The sequence below is a fragment of the Pempheris klunzingeri genome, chromosome 1 (assembly GCF_042242105.1).
Source record: "Pempheris klunzingeri isolate RE-2024b chromosome 1, fPemKlu1.hap1, whole genome shotgun sequence".
Taxonomy (NCBI): domain Eukaryota; kingdom Metazoa; phylum Chordata; class Actinopteri; order Acropomatiformes; family Pempheridae; genus Pempheris; species Pempheris klunzingeri.
Window position 1 is genome coordinate 11570792 of NC_092012.1, and position 26278 is coordinate 11597069.

At 37.5% G+C, this 26278-nt stretch overlaps 2 protein-coding genes across 2 annotated transcripts in view; both read left to right on the forward strand.

Moving 5' to 3' along the window:
* The window catches only part of blzf1 (basic leucine zipper nuclear factor 1), a 160835-nt gene extending 153517 nt beyond the window's left edge, over nucleotides 1-7318 (forward strand). The window contains exon 8 of the transcript XR_011584407.1: nucleotides 7309-7318. The gene's annotated coding sequence lies outside the window, so the exon portion shown is untranslated. The remainder of the gene's footprint in view (nucleotides 1-7308) is intronic.
* The window catches only part of gpc5a (glypican 5a), a 118485-nt gene extending 95398 nt beyond the window's left edge, over nucleotides 1-23087 (forward strand). The window contains exon 9 of the mRNA XM_070833285.1: nucleotides 22376-23087. Coding sequence (XP_070689386.1) covers nucleotides 22376-22530 — 155 coding nt within the window. The 3' untranslated portion in view covers nucleotides 22531-23087. The remainder of the gene's footprint in view (nucleotides 1-22375) is intronic.
* The last annotated feature ends 3191 nt before the right edge of the window (nucleotides 23088-26278 follow it).

Here is a 26278-nt window from a genome sequence, read left to right on the forward strand (position 1 = left end):
TAGTTTCTGTCAGCAAGCTATTGCATAATTAATCGATTATAGCCTCGACTGTATGGTTTGTTGCAGCTTAGAATATGCATGAGTGTTGTTCTATGCGTGCGAGTCCGTCTGTTATTTTGTTTTGTCAGCCACAATATGTACATTTTACAATATGCCTTAAGATTGCGAATTAATCCTAGCCCTTAAAGTATCGAATTCATTGTTGAATATATTGTACATTGTTTCTCGCTTACACATTTTTTCTTAGGTTGTCACTTATAAATGAATTGAAACGTTAGTCCCCAGTCTATGTGGAATACCTTGACGTCTCATGGTTGAACATCATATATATTTGCAGTTGTCATGGCCATATTAATCTATCAGCTGGCCTTTGGGCAAAAAGGTGGTGTTAGGTACCTGTTCATCTCCAGCTAACTCACTTTCCTCCTTCTACACACCTAGCAGACTACACATGACAGCTTCATTATACGCCCAGAGACCAGCATGCCTCCGCTGGATAATACTACTTGGCCCCAGGTTTTCTCTGTAAATTAGTTTGTGGAAATTTGATTAAAGTTATAATCCTTAAGATTTCAGTCCTGGTTAATTTGACAACAGTCGTGGTTGCTGGCGGTAGCAGCAAGTATGGTTTGATACCCAGAATTCTGAGGACAGCAAACTTCACCAACTTTTTTGGTCGAGTTATTTCTTCTTCCTTTTTTTTCAGAAATAGAGCAAAAGCAAGTGATGTTTTTGTTTATAAATCATCTGCTGTTAAACAAATAATAGAAATACCATATTTTGTAACTTACTTTTGTAACATGACCGAATTGTGGTTAGCACTAAAATCTGACAAATACATTTGCCATAGATTATGTATTTCCTGTGACTGCAATGTAGATTAGACCCATCGTTGATTAGTTAGTAATCTAGCCCTTGCAGTGTTTGATGCTCTATACAAAAAAAGGTTGAACAACTTTTAATTACTTTGATCATGATGATTTTAAGTGAGATGCAGGGATTTGATTTTTCAAAGGTGCATTTGGGGGTGATATTGAAGATTTGTTATTTTATTCTTTTCATTGTTATCATGTCACTATCAAAGTCAAATAGTCAGCTTGCACAGCTCAGTGCTTATCATTCTTTCGCCTCCAGTTGCCTTCTGCCCAAATAGAGACCCAGTCAGCTGTGTGCAGCCTGATTTCATTGCTTACACCGGTTGTCCGCACAAGCAATCTCTTTATGTTCTGCATTTATGGGTAACCTGGGCTTGCAGAGGGTCCACAGTTTGGAGGAGATCTATCATCGTAACACAGGTAGGCAGTTTAATAACGCTGCTGTGGACTCCTGAGAAAAGCCAGGCATTTATTTAATGTAACGTGGGCAATGTTGGGGTGCTGACAGATGGCCCAGGCAGGAAAAAAGATGCCCTGTTACTTCTTCCCACTGAATCCATATAGAACAGCAGCCTGAAAAGGAATGTGCTGCCTTAAACTCTCTATAGAGACAAAAGTGTAAATTTAGATTCATATTTTGAATCCTAATTTCTTTGCGTACATTTTTGGAACTATGATAAACACTGTGGGATTACAAAACATATAAATTCCACTGCTCGCACCTCCCTACTTAATGAAGCTTGCATCAACACAGGCAGGATATATCACCAGCTCCACATTAGCTGAACTTAAAGAAAGAATCTATCTTACTATTCTGTCTCCTCCAGAATTTATTTCTACATGACTAATAAGCTTTTCCAAATGTACTTCGGAACAAATCGTTTTTTTTCTAATGCATAAAGTCTGCCGTCCCATACTGCACACAAGTCATAGGGAGGAGGTTGGGTGAGCACAACACAGTGCTTTAACACTGGAGACCACATCCTGCATCCCACGTGTTGTTATGTTTAGACTGCTAAAACGCTTGATTGAGGTTAGGGACAGGTTGTGGTTTCGGTTAAATACTGAAAGTTAATGAATTCCTTTTCATGCTTCAGATAAGCATTGACTTTTTCAAAATTTACAAGTGACTAATGAATAATTCAACATACAGTATGGACACAGGATTATAACTTGGATCATCATTTCATTGTGTTTTTAACTAAGTGCTAAAACATAATCCTAAAATGGTTAATTATGATTTAATTGCCAGTAGAAAACAAATGTTGACATTTAATGTTATGAGGATACATTCACTTTCAAGTTCCCTCATTATTTTGGTTGAAAAAAATATGTAGTATTTATTCGCTAATGCAAATTAGTTGCAGTTCCATTGCATGGATTTTTTTTTTAGAGACAGGCTTGTCTGTTTAAGTTGACCGATCTTTTCCTCCAAAACAAAAGTGATTTACTCACTACTCTATTGTTGGAGCCAGCAAAAGTGAAAATCTTGTTTTCAACTTCAAGTTCAACTTTATTGCTCCCAAAAGGGAAATTGGTCTTGCAGCCAGAAGAAACACAGAACACACACACACAGGCTTCAGTATGAAACATAATAAAACGCATAGAAATATGTAAAACATAGTTAAACCCACCACACAAGTTCGCATAATACAATGGTCCAATGATCCAAAAACACCCAGCCACAATCACCCACCAATATTATATTGAACACTGATCATCAGCTGACAACGAGCCGTTACATAAGATGAAATTCAATTCAATGTTAGTTTCTCCCGTCAATCACCAATAGCTGAGTATGAACAATGTAATGCTTTTATATAAATAACTGAGACAATAATAGCACATAAAAAGATGTGCTTAATTGCCTAGTCTTAGACACAGTAGAAAATACAAGAACATGTAACCTGGCAACACATCAGCAGGTAAATGCTGTTAAAAATAGCCTCAATTCCTCAATCGTGAACCACTCAGGCTTTTAGTTGTCACGATGTTCTGTATTTTGAGTGTTGCATTGCATTGTGTGAACATTACTTCTTCAGCACTTACAGCCAAGCAACATTCTTCAAATATTGTTTTCCTGCGGTGTGCTCAGTCCATAATAATAACAGAAGTTGAGTTACTATGAATGTCAAACTGTTTAAATGTACCATCCTGCAAACACGGAATCTGTAAAATCTTATTCTAGTTCAGGCAGCCCAGATTCATCTTTATAGAGCATGTTCATTAATAAAACAGGAAGGTTTAAAAAAGTAAAGGTGTCCTCTGCAACTCAGTGCTTCCCAAAACAGCAAAGGTGTTTATACTTTGCTTTGCTTATAAATATTTCAAATGAAATTACAAAGGCTTTTTAACATAAACCTTCATCCTGATATGGAAAGATACAATGAAACAGATTTTAAGCAGTCTGAGTTCAGATATATTTGATCCTATGCATAAAATATATTGTTTGTTGGCATGGTCCAAGTAGTATTTGTCAAGATTTACAGTGTTGCTGTAGAATACTTGCTTCCTCTGTGTGTTGGCTGTGTACACCACCTCACACTGATGCTCCTTATTGCGTGGAAAGTTTGCTGTGGCAAGAAGCCCGCTTGTAAATCATGCATATTGGATGAGACATGCAGCAGATGAGCCTGGGCCCTCCAGTCAGGCCTAGCATTAATTAAATATCAATTGGCCCTGCTTCCGTACCTCATTTCATGCCACATTCACACCTTGTCTGGGCTTGTTGAGGAAAAGTTAAAATGAAAGTTGTGGCCTTGCAGCTTCATATATTTCATAGCGCTGCTCGGCTCGAGCATCATGGTCTTAACACTATGAATACTGACTTGATTTCTGCAGGGAGGGCACAAGAAAGTCTTCAGAGTTGGAATGAAACCTGAATACAGTGTAGTTTTCTGTTACTTTGATATGGGAAATGATAGCAGCTGATTGCTAGTTCTAAATAATTGCACGACATGGTAAACAATCTGTGATATAAATGATTGTGTCGTTATTTTGAGAGATATGTAGTTCATGTGCAACACTGAACATTAACATTATAAACAAATCCTGCATAGATGCTCAGTGATGAAATATTACCCTTCTGTTAGAAGCTGTGGCTGTGTTTTGCCCCGAGGTTTCTTCTATTTTATACAATACTGAGAGGCAATGCACATGATGTCTGAATGTATACAAGGGTTAAAGAGTTGAAATTTAACTCGCAAGTGTCGCCTGTGAAAACTCTAGAATTATTAATGAATGGATTATGAACTTAATCAAATTGACATAATTACAGTCAGTTGCACTATCTTCATAATTACACAGATCAAAGTATTTGTGGTTCTGTACTGATCGTACGCTTGTATTTATCAGAGTTTATCGCAGTTTCTGTTGATCTGTTTCTGTAGTGCCTTTATATTCATTACAGCAGAAATACCTTTCTATATAAATGACAGTTATGGCAAATTTATTACAACCAAATCATTTGAAACTGTCAAGAAAATAATATTCTCTTTGCTGCTTTGTTTATTTTTCACATAAAAATGCATGTTAAAGTTTTTTGGTACCATTCTTCTCAAGTTTTTCAAAGCTTTTTTTTCCCTTCTTACCAGCAGCAACTGCGTTCAAGAATCCTCAAGCAAGCGTGATTTTATAGTCTGCCTCACAGCAACCTGTTTAATGAAAAAAATACCAAATTTATGTATTTTTCTTTTCAAACTACCCATGTGGGCTTATTGTTTGTCTGGGCTTGAGTGTCTGAGAACAACTCATAAATGCAATACAGTGTAGTTGCTGACTTGGATGCAAATGTAGAAGCAGCATTGAAAACTTTGACAAAAAGATAAAAGCAACAAATCATCGCTTTGATGGATTACTTGTTTCAAGAAAGTTTGAAGTTTTTGCACACTGGTTTTTAGTGTACAGAAATGCCTGGAAACTAATAGCTGCCTGGATGTCAAACTTGACAAGATTCAACATTAATTAACATTACAATGCATTGTCTTTTCAGACAAGGTTGATGTGGAAATCAATGTTTTGACACATGAATATTTCAAGATATAAACAACAAATGAAACAACCTTTAGAGTAATTTGAAAATGATGCCTATTGCTTTAAAAATCTATGCTCAAAAAGTTTGAGGGTACCACGGAGAATGTACCGGGGAAAAGATACTTTCATGATGTGACTGAGATGGTGAACCAGTTATTAGCATGTAGGCACTGCAAGATTAATCCTCTAGACATAGCATGATCCATACAGGAAGTCAAATCCTGTTATACTTATACATATATATTGCACCAAATCTTTAATTATTAGCTAATCTTTTTGTTTTGAACTTTGAACGATGTAAAAGTGCCAAATAAGTGCTCTAACATATCAGAGTGCATTAAGCTGGTGTACAATTTAACAACATGCTCTTATACGACTGTATGAAAGGCACCGTGAAGCTTGAAGACTTCCACAAAGTGCTATTCTTCCCTTTTTTCAGTGTTGTTTGTTTATGGGCGGGAATAAGGAAAAACCCATGAAATTTCGGAACAGATCCAGATCCGCCTCACAAACAAGCAGCTAATAGCAGATCTGGATTATTGGTCGTGGTGGAGATCTGTGTTCTTTGAGTGTGCTTGAAGTTCCTGTTATTAGTCACAGGCCGCAAATTGACATCTACATCATGACTATATCATAGCAATACCTATGCTGCTGGCGTTATGCTGTTAACCCCAGTGCTCAAACAAGACATATATATATATATATACTGTATATTTGACCAGGCTTGGATTTGAGCATAATCAGCAGAGTTGCTGCTCTCTTCGCTGACACTTCATAGAAAGTCAGCAGCACTGTTCACCTTGGAGTCCCTTTGATGATGTCTAAGGGATTCCCCTAATCCTTAGAGGGTAGGGTGGAGGGCACTTTCTCCCAGCTGAGGGGATGAAGCCACTTAATGGATCACAAAGTTAATCAACCGCAGGGAGAGCCTGACTGAACTGGAGGAATAGGTTGAGCCATTAGACTTGAGACCTCTGGGACACATACACACACATACACACACATATATACACGCACACACAGGCACATCACTCTCCTCGAACACAGTAAATAACAATTAGTTGCCAGTTTATTAGGTACACACAGGTATACCTAGAGCTTAAAAAACACCGTCATTTTTATTTTATTTTATTCTGTTCCTTTTCTCTCTCAGTCAAGACAACAATTGTTGGCTCCTTCTTAAGTCAGCACAGGTTTATAGTCTTAAGTATGTTATATGTTTCTGGCATTGCAAGATGAACGTACAGAGAACCCTGAAGGATAGTGGTGGTGCTTATATCTGATGTTTTTTGAGAGGTGCATTGGTAAAGGACTTACAAATTGCTTTGGAATGGGCTAGAAATGGTTGTCCGAATTGTGTGTCTGTAGTTCTTCTTTGTGCACTTTGTGAGTAAATAAAGTAAAAACAAAAAAAGTTGAGTACTATAAATTATTAAGAAAATATACATGAGAGCTTTACAATGAATGACAGTCATAATAATATGTTAATATAAGACAAAAAAATGATATAACATATGGAACTGTACATGCAACACAGTAACTAAAATCAATAGTATTGCTTGAGTCGATGTAACGGCCTCAGACAGACTTGTGTTGTCTTTATTACTTTACATTACGTCGGTGAGATCAGTAGAGTTTATATGTAGAAATGATTCATAACCAGTGTTTCTATGTGGCATTATAGAAGCCGTATAAAAATCTGTTTAAGTGTTCAGTTCTTTCAAAGCCCCTGACGAACAAATGGAACTTTCAGTCCTAAGATTTTACAGTGTCTTATAATGAAAGACGTGACCCTGTAGGTACTCCAGGCCAGTTGTATATGCATTTAGTGATGAAATGCCTGCAGGTTTATGATGCTGGAAGAGAAGTCATTTGTGCGTGTGCTAGGACAAGTAGTGCAATTCAAGTAAATACTTATTTGTATTCAAAGCTGTAGGATTTGCATATAATTGCCATAATAGTAGCTTAAAAGACGTGCGCATCTGTTCTATCAAGCATGAAATTTGTTACTCTATAAAAAGAATCACACATGGGACCAACATGTCCTCCTCTCTTCTTCTTTACTTATTTATTTATTTACATGGGTTTGCATGCTTTAGTATCAAACACCTTGGGTATTTTCTGTTTTTTTGTCGCAGGTTCTCTCATCTGTTGGGTCCTACATCTGACTTCCTCACTGAGACTGTTCACACAATAGAAAAGAAAAATTGTCTGTTCAGATGCTTTTAAAAAATCTCGTACAAAAGCCTCTATCAGTCATGAGAATTACGGCTCTTGTCTGTCGGGAGGAAAAGTGGAAGTTGTGTGATGTTGTGTGATATTTAGGAGTGGAGCTGTCTGGGATTGTCTCACTGTGGGGGAGATAGTCCTGGATGGTTTGGAAAGAACAGCTTAGAGAAAGTGTTCAGGAATGATCAGAGGTGTGGGAAGTTAACCAGACATGGATTTGCCAAAACAGCAAGGTAACCCTCATCATCCAAGTCTTTTCTTTATAAAAACACTATTGAAAAAGCATAAATCTCACCTCTGGGCTCACTGTTGCCCCATTGGGGTGGATAGTGTGTGACGATTGTTCAATTACTCTCTCTAACTGAAAGTCATTTTTGTTTTTTTTCTTTAAACTATCATTGCATTCTTTTCTAAACATGAGCATGATCGATTTATGACCTCAATCAAGTAGTTTAATTGAATTTAAATCATCGCAGTGACAGATTAGCAAATGATCATATGAATAATTTTCGTAGCAGTTATATGTAAGAGTTTTGTGACATGCTCGTGTCATGGTGAATGGTATAATTTGTTGTTTAGTTTGGAGGACTTTTCATCCACTTTGGCAGTGTCAGTTTAGTTTTTATAGTTTTCTTTAAGCTTTGAAATGTGCCATTATTATTGTGAATTCTCTGAATAAATGCTGCTGAGGAAGGTCCAAGCCAAAGTTGGATCATTTTTGATTCCGCTCTGCCCTCCCTCAGGGTAATAATACCTTTCATGATTTACGTCTTTCAAATGTTGCTGCTACAAACTGAAATTGAACCCCACTGAATACTTTTTAGACAAAATAGCATCAATCAGTTTAGAACCACAGCAATCAAAAGTATCACCCTTAGTGTTTCCTCTCGTACTGATTTTACCAATCACCAACGAATCCCTCAAACTGCCCGTTGAAAGAGGACAAACAGACCTAAACAAAGCTCTAGCTGTTTTGTAACCACCTCGCTTCTGAGTAGCTTCCACGAGATCTTCATCTTCAGTGAGGCGAGCAGCTATCAGTGGCCTAATCACCCATATGCAATTCCACAGCTGGTCTGATGAATTTGGGCCAAGCCTTTTGGTGTGTGATCCCAGGGAATAATGCTCAGAGCTGCCTATGTTTATCTAAAGGTTAATGGAAGGTTAATAAGAGAGGGAAGAGACCAATTTCAAAAACCTTATTATGCAAATTGTTTTTTTTTTCTAAATAGAGAAATATCTGGTTTTGATGCAGACATTCTAATTAACAGATTGTCTCCATGCTGGTTAAAACAGGCCCACCTTTTAGGTATAATTTAAGGAGAAGATATGAATGTTTATGAAGCTGACATGAGCGGGTTACTCAAACTGTGAAATAATTTTTGATCAAGGTGTTTCATTAAAACCCGTCGAAGTGATGATGAGCCGCTTGGTTTAGCAATCTCCTCCTTCTTTTAATCAACTCTCCTCTGACTGAGTGTGAATGCTGCATTATGTACACAAACACACGCCAGTGCGTTCCAGTTGGTTGCTGATGTGATTAACATCATGGCAAGCTCAGCATTTAACCCGTCCTTAATGCTGCGAAGCTGGAACAGAGTTCAATACTATAGAGTCAGACTGCAAAAGAGTCAGGTTGGAAATGATGCACTTGCCAAAAACACATTCCCACCTCATCATCATATGAAACTGCTCTATATCATTTGATTGATGGTTGAAAAAGAAATTTTTAATCACATAAGTAGTACTTCTCAAGCAGGGCTAATCCTGCTTTTATTCAAGCACCCAAAGAAAAACTGTTCCTAATTCAGAAATAATTGTCGCATAATTGTTATCTAATAAGAATTTAACAATCTGTGCTAATCTACTTGATTAAGACTGTGTGGGTGTGGCTTAATCAGATTTCAGTGGTTTGGCATTATAAAAAACTGTTCAAATGCCATCATGTTTTAATTCAATTGGTGCACAGAAATATATTATATCATCTTTTCCAACCAAGCCACGCTCACTTCAGATCGGCACAGACAAAACACAGAAAATCTCTCTTATGAAGTAACCAAAGTTGTTGCAGTTTTTACTGAAAAGACTGGGTTCATGTGGGACTTTGTCACTCAGAGGAAGGTGACTGGGAAAATGGGTTTAATATCCTCAGTGATAGTTGGATGTATTTCTGAACAAAGATAAAACAGCTGGATGACTTTGACCTGTTTATATGGCCCAGTAGGTTTGTTCGTTTGTTGCTGCATGAAGTTGACTTCAGTGAGGGTTAACTCCAAGGATATGAGCTGCTTCTAGTAAGGGGGGCAGGTTTGCAGAGACCTTTACTAGTGCATGTCAATTTGATCAGGACCGTATGTTTTGTTTTCCTCAGTGGAAAAGGAACTGCACATAAAAAATTGAACACATCCCCTCCCTTTTTTAACACTCTCTGACTCCCTCTGATACAATATTAACAGGGTTGTTTTGAGCCTGTATTTTATTACCTGCCAAGAATGAACACAAGAAGTGAATTTTTTTTTTCCCTGCTTTTACCAATTAAATTCTAGAAGATTATAATAGTATAATAGTATATATAGTATTATAGTACTGAAATGCTGTTGTTATCATTTCCAACAGCCCACGAGATGTATTGAAACTGCCTGTTTTATTCAACCATCACTTCACAATCTAAAGATGTTCACTTTACCGTCATATATGACAAAGAAAAAGCCGCATGATGATCATTTAAACATCTAATTCTTGCTGCTGTACAGTCATGAAAGACTTAACTGGTTTATGCACACCAACAGTAAAGGCATCATTAGCAAATGCATAACAAGATGGAATCATGTTTATGTATCAACGACCATTTAAATACCATTTTTCATCACCTAAAATCTGTCTCCTTCCTAATATTTACAGTTCATGTGTTCAGTGATTTCAGTGATTTTCCTTTATGCGTATAATTTACCCGGTGACGCAGCAAATTTGTAGGAGCAGGTTTGTCCAAACAGCAGCCTGCTAAGAAAAGGTGTGGACACAGAGCGGATGCAGAGCTTTGAGTTTTCCAAGCTGATTTGTATTCTGCCTGTGTGTGCAACCTGAGAGTGACTGACTGGCGGTCAGAGCCCAGTATTGACTGCTCTGAGGATGTAATAGAGGCTGGGGTGATGGGATCCAGGACATGAACACTCTCACTGTGGCATGTGCAGCATAGCTATACAGGATATAACCAGGGCACTTAATCATTCTGCTGGCTCCATGCAGAGATGCACCGGGCTCTGTTTTAGAATAATGCTTCTGCCTTGAATTAGATTCAATTGATCCTGCTTTTCTCTATAATTGCACAAACAGGATGGATGCTGGGTTTATTGGGGGTCAGACCAGACATTTGAAATACTTTAGCTTTAAATATAGGAGGTAAATTAAATCAGACAAAAGGCAGGTTGACCTGATTCAAGGTGATTGGACTATTAAGGGGCTGTCAGGTGATGTTTACCGTCGGAGAGACAAACTTGTGTCTCTGTTTTACTCATTCAAAACCTTACATCACAAGCTCTTACTAATCTTTTACTTTGCTCCACTGACTTACTCTTTGTGTTTGATGTGTTTAATACAATATAGTTACTTAACTGAGCTACATAACTTCCCATGATGGCAGCCGCAAAAGGCAGCAATGGTCTGTTTGTTTTGTTTACCGACTGAGCTGGACTATGATTGCTTTTCAGTAAGGGTACAATAAATGCAATAAATTCAGAGTTCAGTTGTCTCTTGACAGAGACGTCACACTCTGCTGTTCAGGAGACAGTTAGGAATGTGTTATACCTAGTTAGAAATATTCCTTGACTTGTTATTGACTCTTCATTTTTGATGCTATTTTTAAAAACTGAGCATGTCTGCTTTTAAAGATCAGCTAGTCGATATTTTTTTTTACTAACAAATAATGTTTACTAAGAAGTAGCCTATTGTCTGTGTTGCCAAATCTTGCAGTAGCGTATTCCTCTGTGCCGTTGAGCTTCATCGTTGTTCAAAAACTTCAAAACACATCAGTGAGCCACACACACCAACAACTATTCCTACTTTATTTCAGTCAATCACGCATATACTGACATGTTGGCCTAAATACTCACTAGTGCACTCAATGAAAATGGTGCCCAACAAATAGACTATTTACTATTGCTCAAAAAATATTTACCAAAAGCTTCACTTTCAGCTTTGGATGACATAATAGGCTAGGTAACTTTTTCACATTAACTTGCTGTTAAACTGAGTTTAGCATAGAATTGTTTTTTTTACAACTAAAATATAATATTTTGTAAGAAATCAGGAATTAATTAAGCTGTTCTATGTAATTACTAAGCTTTTTTGTAACTATATATTTATCACTGGGTTTGAAAGATTTACATCATTGAGTGGAACCAAAAGGACTGGGGCATTAGAGGCAGGAAAGGACAGGCAGAAAGTTTATTGTATTTGTTTTTTTATGTTATTTGTTGATAATAAAGAAATAGGCTTAGACCAGTAGTCCATGTTAGTGCTTTTATGAGGCGCCTGCACAGCAGTGCTTTGAACTGGATGCTAACGTTAGTGTGCTAGTATAATCACTGTGACAGTGCTAATATGCCGATGTTTAGCTGGTGTTATATTTACCATGCTTGCCATCACAGTCCAGCCTGTTAGCATGCTAACATTTGTTAATTAGCTCTAAACGCAATAAACAGCTGAATCTGATGGGACTGACTTAGTTTGTCATGTATTTGGTCGTAAAGTGTTGGACAAACACCAGACATTTTAAACTGATGATGGTGCTTGAGGAAAAGTTAAAGGATCTCCAAAGTTATTACAATTAATTCTGAAGGGAACATGAATGTTTCGCTCAGAGCCATAAATGTAGCCTCATGGTGGCGCTAGACGTTATGTCATTAAGCCTTGTCCTCCAAGGACCACGAGTGTCTGTACAAAATTTCATCCATCAAGTAGTCGTCAAGATTTCAGTCTCTATAGCGGTGGACTGACTAACAGACTGCCATCTGACATCCCAAGAGTCATTTCATTGGCAACTAGCATGGCTAGAAAAATGTAGAATTATACTTTAAGGTGTATGCATTTGTGCGACTGTGTATTTTTTATGAATAGCCTTTAACGCACGGCTGAATTCATTATTGTAGGTTACTGATTAAGATCTGATTCAGGCTAATGAATCCACGTACACAGTTTCAGCTGTTGCAGACTAATATTGTGTCTTCTTCTTCTGTAGCACTATTATACAGTAAACATATGTGGCAGCTGAAAAATTCAGACGTGACACTTCTTGATTATGTCAACAATGAGAAAGCGAAAGCAAGGCGAAAACAATAAAGCAACGTTCACGGCGGATCAATCATCATAAACTAGTCATTCATTAAACACTGCAGTTGTATAGAGGATAAATGAATGAAATTGTGCAAAATGATATGATTTTTGAGAATAAAGAGTTAATTTATTCCTGACTTTAATTGAAAAAGGATGCTGTCTCCAGCACAGAGCTCTACTCAATTGTTGTGTTTGAGAATGGGAGCACTCAGCCTTCTCTCCAAGAGGTCTCAGGTGGTTTCTCTTCATTTAGCTTCTCTCCTCAGTTGATCTCATTCTTGTGTAAACAAAACAATTCTTGGGGAAAACAACTGGCTCAGAAATGTGCACGCTTCTTTTTATTTACACTTATCCTGCTTGTCCTGCTCTATATGCCATAGATTGGGCCATACAGTGATTATTAAAAATTCATTTTAAGAAGCTTAGCTGTGCAGTGAGAGTGTTGGTATGTGTATGTTGTTTCTGCATGTATGCAGCTGTGACAGGGATAATTTAACCCATCCTGTTCTCAAGGCCTTCTGTGTCATCACCTTCAGGGTCATACAGTGAAGCGTTTCTAGCAGAGCTGTTGGGTCCTCTTGCTGTCATGGCCTCTTGAAGCGACGGTGCAGGGCAAAGATATTGGTTCGCCATCAGCGATGATGTAGCACTTCAGGGGAAATGTGCGACCACACAGGCAGCTAAAACAAGATATAAACATCTTTATTGGAGACATGACGACAGCAAATACCCGTCTTATGCTGTCTGAGTTGATGGACAGGATTGGGGGCAAAAGCGTCAGCTTTGACACAGACATTTTTCTATTTGAGGCAAATCATAGAGACAGGTTTCAGAAATAGGCTCCTTTTTTTAGTAGCCTTTACCAACAAGATTAATGGACATATCGGAGAGGACGACAACATCAGGCAAAGTCCTTAAGGCTGTGTGTATCAGTCGCCACAATAACGACCAGCTTAAATGCAAAGGAAATGCAACAGCAGCCAGCAGCACAGCCACTGTCACAGGTGATACCCTTGTAAACAAGCCATTATAAGACAAGTCAACATATAAATATAGTTATAAAGCATGTCAACTGAAAAACAGTTCAGCTCAGAAAAGGTTTAAGGTGGTGTACACAAAATACAGTCTGCAATTTTACCGCATACATTCTGCGTAGCTACAAAAATGGATGAATGAAGAAATCTTGAATATCAAGTCAAGGAAACGGCAAAAATAAACCACAACATATTTGAGATGGAGACTTTAATTGCTATGTCTTGAGCGGACCTCATCTGCATTATGTGATTTAAAAAAAAAAAAAAAAAGTTCCCAAGCTGCAGCGTTACTTATTGCACTTTTTATCTGTTGTAGCGAATCTTGACGTCTGACAAAAAGCATACACTAGTGGGCTTCTCAGTTTGCACCAGGTCCAGATCTGAAATGCAAATCAATCAATCTGGATCAGGCTGTGCGCCATTTATCATGTGAGAACATATTTACCTGTGTTTGAATGCTGTCAGTGTAACTCATATTTATTACTGACCTGTTATGTAATACATGGAAATCTTATCTTATTAAATGCTATAATGTTCAGCCTTTGTTGAGTCTGCTATCTGCAGGGAGGCGCTGATTCAATCGTCGATCACTTTTGAGGCTGTTGAATTGAATCGTGTTTTACTGGGAGGTGTGTCTGATATTTCGTTAACCCATTTTATATCAGTGAGAGAAGACTAAAGGAAAAGTGTGAAATACTTTTAACACAGCTGCTTGTGAAACACTTCGATTTGTTTATCTGTCAATCGCACCTTCTGTATCCAGATATTGTTTGAATGTATGTCGATAAACTTAAGTTATAAAATGGGCTGTTGAATGTTGCTGACTGAGTTCTGACCACTTACTCACTTATTTGATTGCATTTGCCATTGCCATTGTTCCAGACCCCAGGCCACATAGAAAACGTATAACTGCACTTTTGATACAATATGCAGTTGTGTGTATCAACAGTGTATATCCAGGATGCTCAAATTATTTTATTTTTCAACATCCATTACTTGTCATTGTTTCAAACACAACATATAACATGTCAAGAGCTTTACACAGCACACAACTTAGAAATGAATCCCCCACCCAGAACAATTTTGTCAGCATCAGAGTCAAGCAATTTTGTATTTCTCTCCTAGTCTCAGAAGATTCCCAGACTGTAGCATTCTCACATTCTTCCTACTTCGTCTTGTTATGTGTTTAAACGAAGGTGTTTCGCTAATTAGCTGTTGCTACATCTTGATTTATTTTTTTGAAGACGGCGACGACGACGACGACATGACGAACCACTATGTACAAATTAGCAGTTGTGTAGTTACACACTTTACTTTTGAGTGTGATGGAAATCAGGAGGCTTTGGGGAAATACTTTACACTAACAAACTTTCACAATACAGGTACACACTCATTTGCAGTCACATTTTCACACTCTCACACAACGGAATCTCGAGATGTCTTTCATTACTGCTACTACAAGTACCTTTGCTTCAAACAAAAGCTGTCATCCATCAGAGTATTAATGTTGGATTCTTATTTAGAATTAAAATGAACTCAAAAATCTCCTTTGAGTCTGGATACTGGGGTATTATTTACTCACCCTCTTACCATCAAACTGTATAGAAACACTAAGGAAAAGAAGGATTAGAAAATTGAATCACTGGTTTTTGCCCTCGCTTCTTATTAATATAATGCCTGAGTAATCCCTCCAACTTTACTTGTTCACAGCAGACTGAAAAGCAGATTCTACGACTTCTCTCAGGTTCACTTCTCAGGTTTATTTCTGGCAGCAGGCAGTCTAATAACACTGTCAAATAACAAAGAAATCAATGTGGTTAAATGGTGGTGAAGCTCCCACCCGAGGCGTGAGTCGACAGAGAGCTGAGGGATCCCAGCTTGTTTAGTTTTTAAAAAAAATACATTTGTATTGTCTGATGCTTGTGTGGTTCATAAACAGCCAAGAACCAATTTTTTCATTCAAACTCAAGGACTGGCATGGTGACAAATAAGAACAATAATTTCAAAAGTTTCCGATTTATCTGCTTAATAACGAGAGACGGCAGTATTGGCAGAAAATTTCCACAAGTACAATTCTGAGTTTCTGAGGATATACTTAGGAATAAATCCACTGTAAAACTCGATACCTCTACCAGAGACCTGTTACGTTGATATGACAATTACTGACTAGATATACAGATTTACTGACATTCAACAAGAGGCAAGATAATGGATTAGTAAATAAAAAAAAAAAAACTAAAAAAATCTTGGCGGTAGATTGGATAAAATGCAGACCAGTTAAATCGCTGTCAGAAACTTTCGCCGTATATGTCATCATCCTCTCCCTCCCTGAGTTTCTTTCTACCCTTTCTACACTGTCAAATAAACATGCCGTAAAAATCGTTTTTAATTTTGCATTACCAACATGTCAACAGAATTGTTTCATCTTCATGGTAAGGCCTGTTTGATATGATCAGAACAGCTTTTAGTTCTTTATCAGATCTGAAAGCACGAAAAGAGATTAAAGCACCAAACAGTAACTATATGATGCGTTGAGCACTGAAGTCTTGCTCACGTCAGCTGATCAGCTTCAGCTGTCTCATTAATGCTCAGTATCATTGACTCACTGCTGACTAATAACATCCAATCACATCTGTGGACTACAGTAGTTGGTAAAGTCTCACCACAAAAGTACTTTGATGATCCTCTCATGCAACACTGTTTGTTCCCCCAGCTCCCTCTTAACATTCCAGCCCCCCCCCCCTTGTATTACTTAAGATTTTGTAATATGAATTTTCTAAGCTCAGATGAACATGAATGTCTCCAGCTGTTTCTTATTGTATGCCATATTGGGTCAAGGAGATCACTTCTCTCAGCAAAATCCTTGCTGCTGCTCAGATTCTTTGAGAATTTCTTCAAAATCAGGGCGTTTTCTGACAACTATATTCATAGGCAATCATTTGGTAGGGTGGTTTTCTAAAGCAACATACAGATGAGATACAATCCAAGCCTCAGAATTTGTCTAATTATTTGAAATACATATTCAATTTCATGATGCAAGTGTGTTTGACTGGACTATAATTTAAACTTGTCAAATGTATATTAAAGTTACTCTAGATGTAGTGTCACCTGGACTTTTTATTTTAAAATATTTTTCACAGATATATATATATACACCAATTAGTATTGTAAGTAAAAGTGCTCATTGCAAGGACTTTTCTCCTTCAGACTGAGATATATAACCGTATATTCCTTAGGAGTTGAGCAAAAGTCAACTGGACGTGTTGTAGGTACTTGAAGACGTTTCGCCTCTCATCCAAGAGGCTTCTTCAGTTCTTCAGTTGACTTTTGCTCAGCTCCTAAGGAATAACTATGACCTGGATGACTGAGAATCTTCACAGACATAACCGTATATTCTAAAACAAAACAACAGCGGCTCAGTTTTAACTGTAATGAATTTTACATCTTAACACACTGTTTTCGATAGCGAGCTGCATTAATCAGAAGGTGATAGAGGATGAGCTGACAGTTTCCATGTGTGATCCCCCTCCATAGTCATAAAACTGGTAAAGGAACAAGTAAACTAAAGGAAATTAGGCTGTAATGAAATTTGATAAACTTAAGCTGTTACTCAAACAGACCAGCTGAAGATGTGGACATAAAGCTCTGAATGCTGACCCTCTTATAATCACACAAAAGGCACTTTCCATCACTGCAGTTGTTTTGCAGTGTTTTTTCCTGGTGCACTTAGTGTGGTATTGATCATAGTTGGTCCAAGTCCTCAGGAATCAGCTTCTATTGATTTCACTTCAGTTGTAAGCCTCTCTTTCTGACCTATGTCTCATCTCAGACCAAGCACCTTTTCAAACATCCTAACCTCTGCCGAGGGTTTTACTAAAACGTGTCATTACCACACCACTTTCCAAGCAAATATCCCAAATCATTTGTACTCGGATGTAAAATAAAAAAAAGACAGACCATTATAGCTATTTTCAGCCATTAGCTGAATCGGAGACTAAAGTTGCAGCGGTATGCTCCGTTTGGTTTTTATATTGAGGATGTAGTTGTGCGTTTAGAGGGGTGATATGTGCCTTCGCCTGGACCTTCATTATCATTCATTAAAAAAAAAAAAAATCCCACTTATAGCCAGAAGATTCAGCTGTGATGATAGTTATTAATAGCTGCAATGCAGTCAGTCAATACTGTGTGTGTATATGTGAGATATTAAGTATCATGTGCATGTCTGTGTTTGTAATCAAGTACTGTGTGAGTGTATGTGTGCCAAATGAAGAGACATCCATTACCTAGATGTTAGTTTTTAGAATCTATTTCAAGATTTTAAAGATTATTCTTTTAAGCACAGCTGGGTGCCACATTGCAGAGACTTTAATCCCGACAAAGTGGAGCAAAGTCTAATTCTACATCCTATTTTTTCCTCCTTCAGTCTCAACTTTCCCTCAGCTGATTGTGCATGCATGTGAAACCCAGTAGTGCCTTAATACAAAACTCTGCAATGTTAAGTGACTGTTTTGTCTTCATCCCGACCGTCACATTCGGCACTGTGGGCTACACACAACACCCGATGATTCACCCAAGAAAAACACAAAACGAGTAGAGGTCAGTAATGCAATATTACACTAGATCTCATCCACATCTCATAATCTTACATACATTCAGTGGCCGCTTTATTAGATACATCTGTACAATCTAATGAAACCCAGTGCAACTGCTCTGCCATAAAATCTACTTTTATGGTGCCTATAATGGTGTTGCACTGGATATTATAATCAGAGGGGGCTTCTTCTGCCCTCCTAATGTATGTAAATAGGAGCAACAAAAAATTAGAAACACTTACATACAATTTAATTTACTAATTTCTGATGATGTCAACAAAAACCGAACATTATAAACTATGTAATGGTAGAATTTATGGGAGAGCGGTTGCATTGTATTGCAAAAGACTGTACAGGTGTACCTATTAAAATAAAACTGAGTTTAGAAGTAGATGTAGAAAAGAGAGGCTCAAATTCTCCGAATTAATGAACAAAATAAGACGTTTGTAACTGCCCATTAGTGTGGCACATTTTTCTGACTCCCCTATCAGCAGGACATAGTCATTTGTCTGTGCCTTCCAAAACTGTCATAAATCACTGAGTTAAAATATGACTTTGTTAAGTTTAGGGGACCTTGGTCATCACAGTTTCAATAACAACCACATGGTTAAGGCTAAGAAATGATCGTGGTCATAGTTAAAAGGAACCAGCATTGACTATCTGTTGGAAATGGTAAACGAACAGCACGTTAAAGTCTGACATTTCACTATCTGATCCATCCACCCCGACCTTCTCCCTATGCAGAGGAGGTAATCGCCTGGCTTCCTCCTTTGATGTCTCCTGGAATGGAGTTAAGGCAAAGGATAAGGACAAAGCCTCAATGAGACCCCAGATTGAGTCTTATCAAGAATTTGCTCCAATTTTAGTCCTATTTTCTTAATGATTTTTTGTCTGGAATATTATTTAATTTAAATCCATACTTTCATGCTTCCATTTCCTATTATAGTAATATCTGAAGTGTGTGTTAAATACGCTGGATATACATTTAATATGCAGGCTGTGCTCCATACATTTATGCATTGATCAGTTCCTCAAATGTACGTAAACATTGATATTTGATGTATATTTTGTCATAGTATGTGTCCATGACGTTATTTGAGATTTCAGTTTCCTTTGCAGTTAAAATAAGAAGTGGTTTCAGTGGTGCAGAGTTTATTCGTATGAAAGATACATTCTGTCATTCTGTCTACACCTTGTTGTTGCATTGGAAACCTTGAAGCTTCGGTAAGAGGAATTGATTGAGGTGTTGAAGTTCAGTGCTCTTGGGTACAAAACTCAGACAGACTATCTGTGAGCTGTAGACCTTCAAATAGCTGTCCTGGGGACTCCTCAGCAGTGAATCAATAGGCAGTTAATTTCAGGCCACACTCAGATGCTTCAATGGTGGCACAAGTATACGCCCTAACATGTAGATGAGTCTGTGAAGAATAAACATTTCTATTTCTGCATATAAGTGTGGTTAGTGTGTGGCCATTCATAAACTTTAATTTTATTGCAAACAATTATATAGGATTAAATTAGATACGATAAAATAAAATGAGATTATATTTTAATTATTCTCTAAAGGAAATTCAACCATTACAGCAACGAGTAATAATTGTGTGTCCTGCTTTGTGGAGAGGAATTACAGGCTATTTCTGCTGCACCATAAAGTGTGGAATTGAAGTCCACAGAGTACAAATGGCCTCTGCAACTGGTCTTATTTTTCTGCTAGTAAGATAAAGTTTGATAACACAGCCTTTATAGACTCTGAAAGGGTCTGGGTTAGACTAATCCTGCACACGGCAGACTTATGACCCTTGGGCCTAAGTGAGAAACTCCAAAGTCCTGGAACAGCTGGTCATCTATCTGTGCTCAGGTTTACTCTTTCCCTGTGGGGATGGAACAGGATGGAGACCGAGGTGTACTGAGGTAACACCAGCAGGGCTAAAGAGGACACTCTATTTCACTCAGAAAGGGACACTGAATTCCCCCTTCAACTCTTGAGGCCTGCAAAGAGATGTGAACAGCGAGATGGATGTCGACAGCTGGTGTGGTGCAGTTGTCTAAATTGATATCTGTTGCTATTACGGTGTAATTTTCAAAAGGGTTGGCAATTGGGGGCGTTCAAGTCCAGGCAATTTGGGATATATAATGTGAAGGTTAGAGGACAACAAACTAGGCTGTTAGTCTATTTTTAAAGCTTTAAGTCATTATCTCATATACTGTATGTCCAGTTTCTTGTCTTGGTTGAACTTTGTCCTTGCACTGCCGGCTATGGGTTCTGTTGAAGGTAAAAAGCTGTTCAATTTATGCCCAGCTGTGATGGATCAACAGCAGCTTACTTGTAAAGGTGACTAAAAGGGGGTACTGACATTTTCTGCCATGGTCACATACAATATGTAATTTAGATACAGAGTGTTCACCTGTTAGTTTAATAAGTAATTTAAGCATATTTTTACAAAATATAACTGAAACAAAGTTGAGACTTAGGCAATGACCAAATGTACAAAAGTGCTATAGTACCATTATCTGCAAAAAAAAAAAAGACACTAGGATATGCATTATGAAAAGCAAATATTTAAATATGTGATTTGTGATGATGGCCTTGAAAAAAATACAATATGTGAAAAACTACATCAGTTCAGCAAATGCACACTGCAAATGGAATAGAATAAGCAGATGCACATAATGTGGGTATTTGCATAAGCATTCTATCTAAAAAAGCATCTAAAATATATGTTTCTGTAAAAGCAGGTTTGTTATCCCCGTCTTCAGGAAGCTCATTCCATGATTTTGGAGCCTTGATAACTCAAGCTGTGGTGGCAAATTTGGATTGGATATAAAATTTGACTCTTTAAAAGTGTTGCTACTAGTTGTGACATTGGAATTTAAATGTGCATCAAGTACTTTTTTTGTAAAATTAGTCAAGATCTTTAGGTGTAAAGGTCATATAAAGCAGCATATCATCTGTATAGAGGGTCTGTGTGTGTTTACATATTATGTGACCCAATGGGAGCATTTAAAGATAAAGAAATAGTAGACTCTAATATTATTATATTAATATTAGAAATGACACCTGTGGTGGACATTGTGTAAAATGGATAGTAGAGAATGAGGTAAGAGTTACCAAGTGGGGGTGTCCTGGTTGCCTAGTGGTTAAGAAACATACAATACAGATGATAATGGTCAGTGCTTGTTACACTCCTCTTTCTCTTCCGCCATCTTTTCTGTCTAAATCTCTTCTCTTATTATAACTTTTTTTGGAGCATTGTAGAGCATACACTACCACACAATACAAAGCAGAGTCTGAGATACCACCTCAGTTTTTAAAATCGTGTTACAGCTACAGTGTTAAATGTCATGACTGTGAATTACAACAAACAGTATTGGCTCAGAAGTGCCTTCTCAGAGGCTCTGCAAAGTGGAATCTATACAGGAAGATATTTCCTTCGAGGAACTAACTATTATATTTAACTATTATAGTTTGTAATGATTGTGTTTGTGTTCAGCCTTAGCACCTCAGCACAAACACTCCGATGGCTGTTGACACAAAGGAGCACCCAAGATGCTCTTGGCTGCACCTCCTGGGATACGATGGAGGTTGACGGTGCTCCATAGTTGCATCAGCTCGCTATAAATAGGGTGGTGGAAAATTGTCAAGCTCCCTTAATGGTTTAGTGTGAGCACTAATGTATTGCAGCTGTGAAAGATGTGTGCAGCATTATGGCTGCAGTTATAATTATGAGAAAACATCAAATCTAAACACGTTAGTAACTTTAAAATGTTTAGGGATATAAATCTCCAAGGTGCTTATTCTCAATCATAGAATGTTTTATACTCATTCAGTTTGTAATCATGATTTTAAAATTTGTAAAAATTGCCACTCCTTTGGCAAGACTGTTACATCTGCATCTGTTAATTTGTATTCTTTACTTTTCTATTGTCAACAAATTCCATTTAAACACCAAAACCAACAATGAATCCTACTGGAAGTATGTCCTGTATAACCAAAGCTCAATACAGATTATGTGCCCAGTGTGCAATGTAACAGTGCCCAGCTGCAATAGGAAATTTCATTAAAATGAAACAATTTATTTTCGACGCATTTTGAAGATTTACATCTTGAATGGAAGTATTGAGACACTGACTAACACACTATCGGTTGTGGTATTTTCATTGGATTTGTTGACAAGAAGCCAAATGTAGAATGAATTAACCTTCTCCTTCAAGTAACATGGCAAACAGTAATACAGCTTCCATGACGTTCTGACTGACCTGTTGGTTTCTGCTGTCTCCTCAGTGAGTCCAGATGTGACCGGTGATCATAAACATCATCATCATCATTATCCACCTGCCGAAGATTCAGAAACGGAGGGCAGGTCCAGGAGCCTTGGACTGACAGGAGCCATCTGGGTCTCGATATTACCTTGTTTACATATGCTCCTGGCCTTGTAACAGCTGCCTTTTTGCAGCATGAAACTTTCAAGACTTGATTTCAAGCTTATTAATCCAGAGGTGAAAGAGCCAGTGGACGTTACGAGCTCCAGTATATTATGGAGCACCACTTCCACACAGTGCGGGACACGGTAGGAGTGAACATTGATTGTGTGGAAATTGCAAGACACTGTGGCTTTTATGTAAGACAGCATATGGTTCAGCTTTGCGAATATTAATAATTTTTTTATCATTTTGCTGAAATTCATTAACACTAATAATGACGTATTTATAACAGCCAATGTCAAAATTAAATCCAGCATATGTTGTAAAAGTTTTGTATTAATTTAAGTGTCTTTCTGCACATAATATATATGATCTGTAGATGTATATATGCATTGACTTCATTCTGCATATCACACTGTAATGCACTCTACACAGCTCAGGTTGTAGTTTTACAGCTGCTGTGAAAGGAGTCAACTGATCTAAAAGGTTGCTTTTCTTTTTGGATTTAAAACTGGAAAAAATCAGTCTCTGCAGCTCATGCAGTTGCACTATTTGTACAAAGTCAAATTAAAATGGCCTGTTATTCTTATACCATCCTAGGAATCCCCTCTTTTTTTCTTCCACACATTTTTGTACAAAAGTGCTTCAGATTGTGCTTCAGATCATCGAAGAAACCCCATCGTACTCTGTCTGATATGTGTTGTATGTTATGCATTCTGCTAATAGGAACCAAAAAGAATTCGAGACATCTGCTTCCCTTCAATTGTAATAGCTGCCATGCTGTCCAAAGTCCATTTAATTGGTATATTTCAATTGCATAATTGACCTGCAATGCTACTGCTGAGAGAAATGGTGAATGGAGAGCTGTGGGCAGGTGGAAGTGGGGGGCAAGTGAGAGAATTCATACCCTTCTTTTTCTTCTTTAGAAATAGATTAGTTTCCCCAGGAGTCTATTATCATCTTTCAAACTCAATCCTCCCCTGCCTTCATAGGGCTGGATTGGAGCTGATAGCTCCTAAAGCCACTGGTGAGGAAGAATCCAGTTGCTTCTACCTGCTTACCTGACTGCATACTGCTGGTGGTTGCTGGCGGGTTAATGTGCAAAGAAAACGCAAATGATTTGTTTCACATATGCCATGCATGTCTGGTCAGTGACTCGGAGAGAAAAGTACTCGACGGTGCCAAAAATTGGTTCTTTGCTCACATATGCTGGGGAACTACTGGTAGAGCTGGGGGAAAAAACCCATTTGAGATGCTGCTGAAGCTAAAATTACACTGTAACCAAATTTCAATATTCAAATACAGCATGTACATTATTTGAATATTAAATATTCCTGAAGACGAGTACAGCAACTGTGCTATTTTTGAGACATAAATTTCAGAGGTTTCTTTGTTTATAAAAAATACCCACATTGTATGTTTCTGCATATTCTATCCCATTTGCAATATCCATTTGCTGATGATGTGATGTTTTAGTCCTTCACATACTGTATTTTGTCAAATTCTGCTGCTGCCATCATTACAAATGTATAGGTAAATATATAAAAACTACAGAAATAAACAAGAAAAACATCTAAGCTGCTTCGGTAAAAATAGATGACAGTGTAAAAATTAGCTGAAACATTCAATTAAGGCTCAAAACAGCTTTTCCAGCCAAAGGTAAAATCTCCTCAGGTTCTCTGTTTGATCATATATGATCATAATTTAAAAGCCTGCGACCTTCCTCCTGCTGCAGTTATCCTAAAGCATGCATAGTAATTTTTGTCATTAGTCATTTTTACCTATAATATCACGTTTAGACTTTTATTATGAAATAAAGTCAAGGCTGTTTGAATATCTGAACCACTTAAGTAGCTTGGAGCTTTTGCTACAGTCTCAAGGTTTATGAATGATAACTTTGATTTTAATTATACTCATAATTTCTTACTGTACTTTAAATTTAAAGTTTGTATATAAGGGTTTTTGTGGTGAGTTTCACTGACAACAATACTCACAGACTTAATACAGTTGGTCAGGCAGTTATATCACAGGTTGGCACCATCAAAGTGAGTGCTTTAGTCATTTGAACAACTGTGTTAATGACACTATTAAAGCAAAATGTTCATTCTCCAAGTAGATAATAGGCAGGCAGGTAGAGAGCCAAACATACCTTGAGGGTCAATATAAATGTCAGGTTACACTGGTTGTTGTACTTAAAGAAAAAGAGTTCAATTTGATGCCTTACATGATTATTATTGCTGCATATTGAGAAAGTCATCCAGAGGAAAGGGGCCACATGCCACTGCCGACATGCAGACAGGTGTCGTCCTTGAGGCATTGCTCGGTCTAATTACTTGCTAATAATCTATTCAGAGAGTGAATGCGTTATTTGAAAAAGTCATTCCTGTAACACATGCAGCTCTACTTTGACACTGACTGTATTTTTTGGTTTTACTATGGTATTTAAAGGAAAATACTTACTGACACTGATTACTGCTTCGTCGTTCAATCTTTTAAAACATTGTACTCAGTATAGTTACTGCTGAAATCTTGGAACACAAAAACATTGCTAAAAATTGGTCAGACAAACACAAGCAGTCATGGTCAGACAAACACAAGCAGTCAAACACTCAGGCAGGCTGTAGACGGTAGTAACCAGTAAAATATGTTTGAAAGAGAAAATTAAGACGAGCAGAAATGATTATCCAAACTGTCCATTTTAGACATTGATCACAGGTAGCAGACCTCCCTGTTCAACTTTTACCTACCTTCTTTTCCATTGTTGTGCATACGTCTTGTTTTCCATGGCAATGATTTTTAGCGCCATTAGCAACTTTCTTTTTTGCCTCCAAAAAAAGGTATTGGCATATTTTCAATGTGATTTTCTGCTCACTTGTGTTTGTTTTTAGCAATGTCACTGTGTTCCCAGATCTCAGCAATTATGCTATGAGGATGAGGATGATTTTCCTTTAAGATCAACAAACATCCTTTTATTAGTTTGTATGTGAATTTCTGATTACTGTATTATTACAAAAACTATGAAATATCCTTAACTATCCCGATGATTTCGCTTGTCATCATTTTTTTCTTTCTTTCTTTCTTTCTTTCTCCTGGTCAGACTCACTGTATCTTCAAGTAGCAAGAAGAGCAGCCCAACTGTCCTTTTGCTGAATAACACCCCTCGACCCCATTTTCTACTGGGTCCCAAAGTGTTTCAAGGCGAAATGTAACCCAAGATTTCATGCTTTCTTGTGGATTTAAAATGATTTCTCCTACAGTATAAATCACAACTTTTCCTTGGAAACCGCGAGTTTCTCGTTATGACTAAAATTTCAAAAGCTGAAATGTAGGATAATAAAACCAGAGAATATGTTTATTTCTGTTCTGTCCATTCTTTAATGTAAATTAGATGACAAGTTACTTTTTCTAATAAAATAATGAAAAATATAGATTACACAATAATTCCTGATCAGTTTTGACCATCGTCTGTCAGTGATTTAAAGGTCCAGTGTGTAAGATTTAAGGGGATCTGTTGGCAGAAATGGAATATAGTGTTTAGAACTATGATTTCAGTAGTGTATCATCACCTGAAACTAAGAATCGCTGTGTTTTCGTGAGCTTGGAATGAGGAGCTGGACATCTTCCACCATGTTCAGCATATTGCACTGCCAGGTTTCTACTGCAGCCCAGAGCAGACAAAGATGGGCTTTTGTCTTCTACACTTACATGGCAGCTACACTTTAGTGTAGCAAATGCACAGGTTGGAAAATGAAGAAAAAGAAAG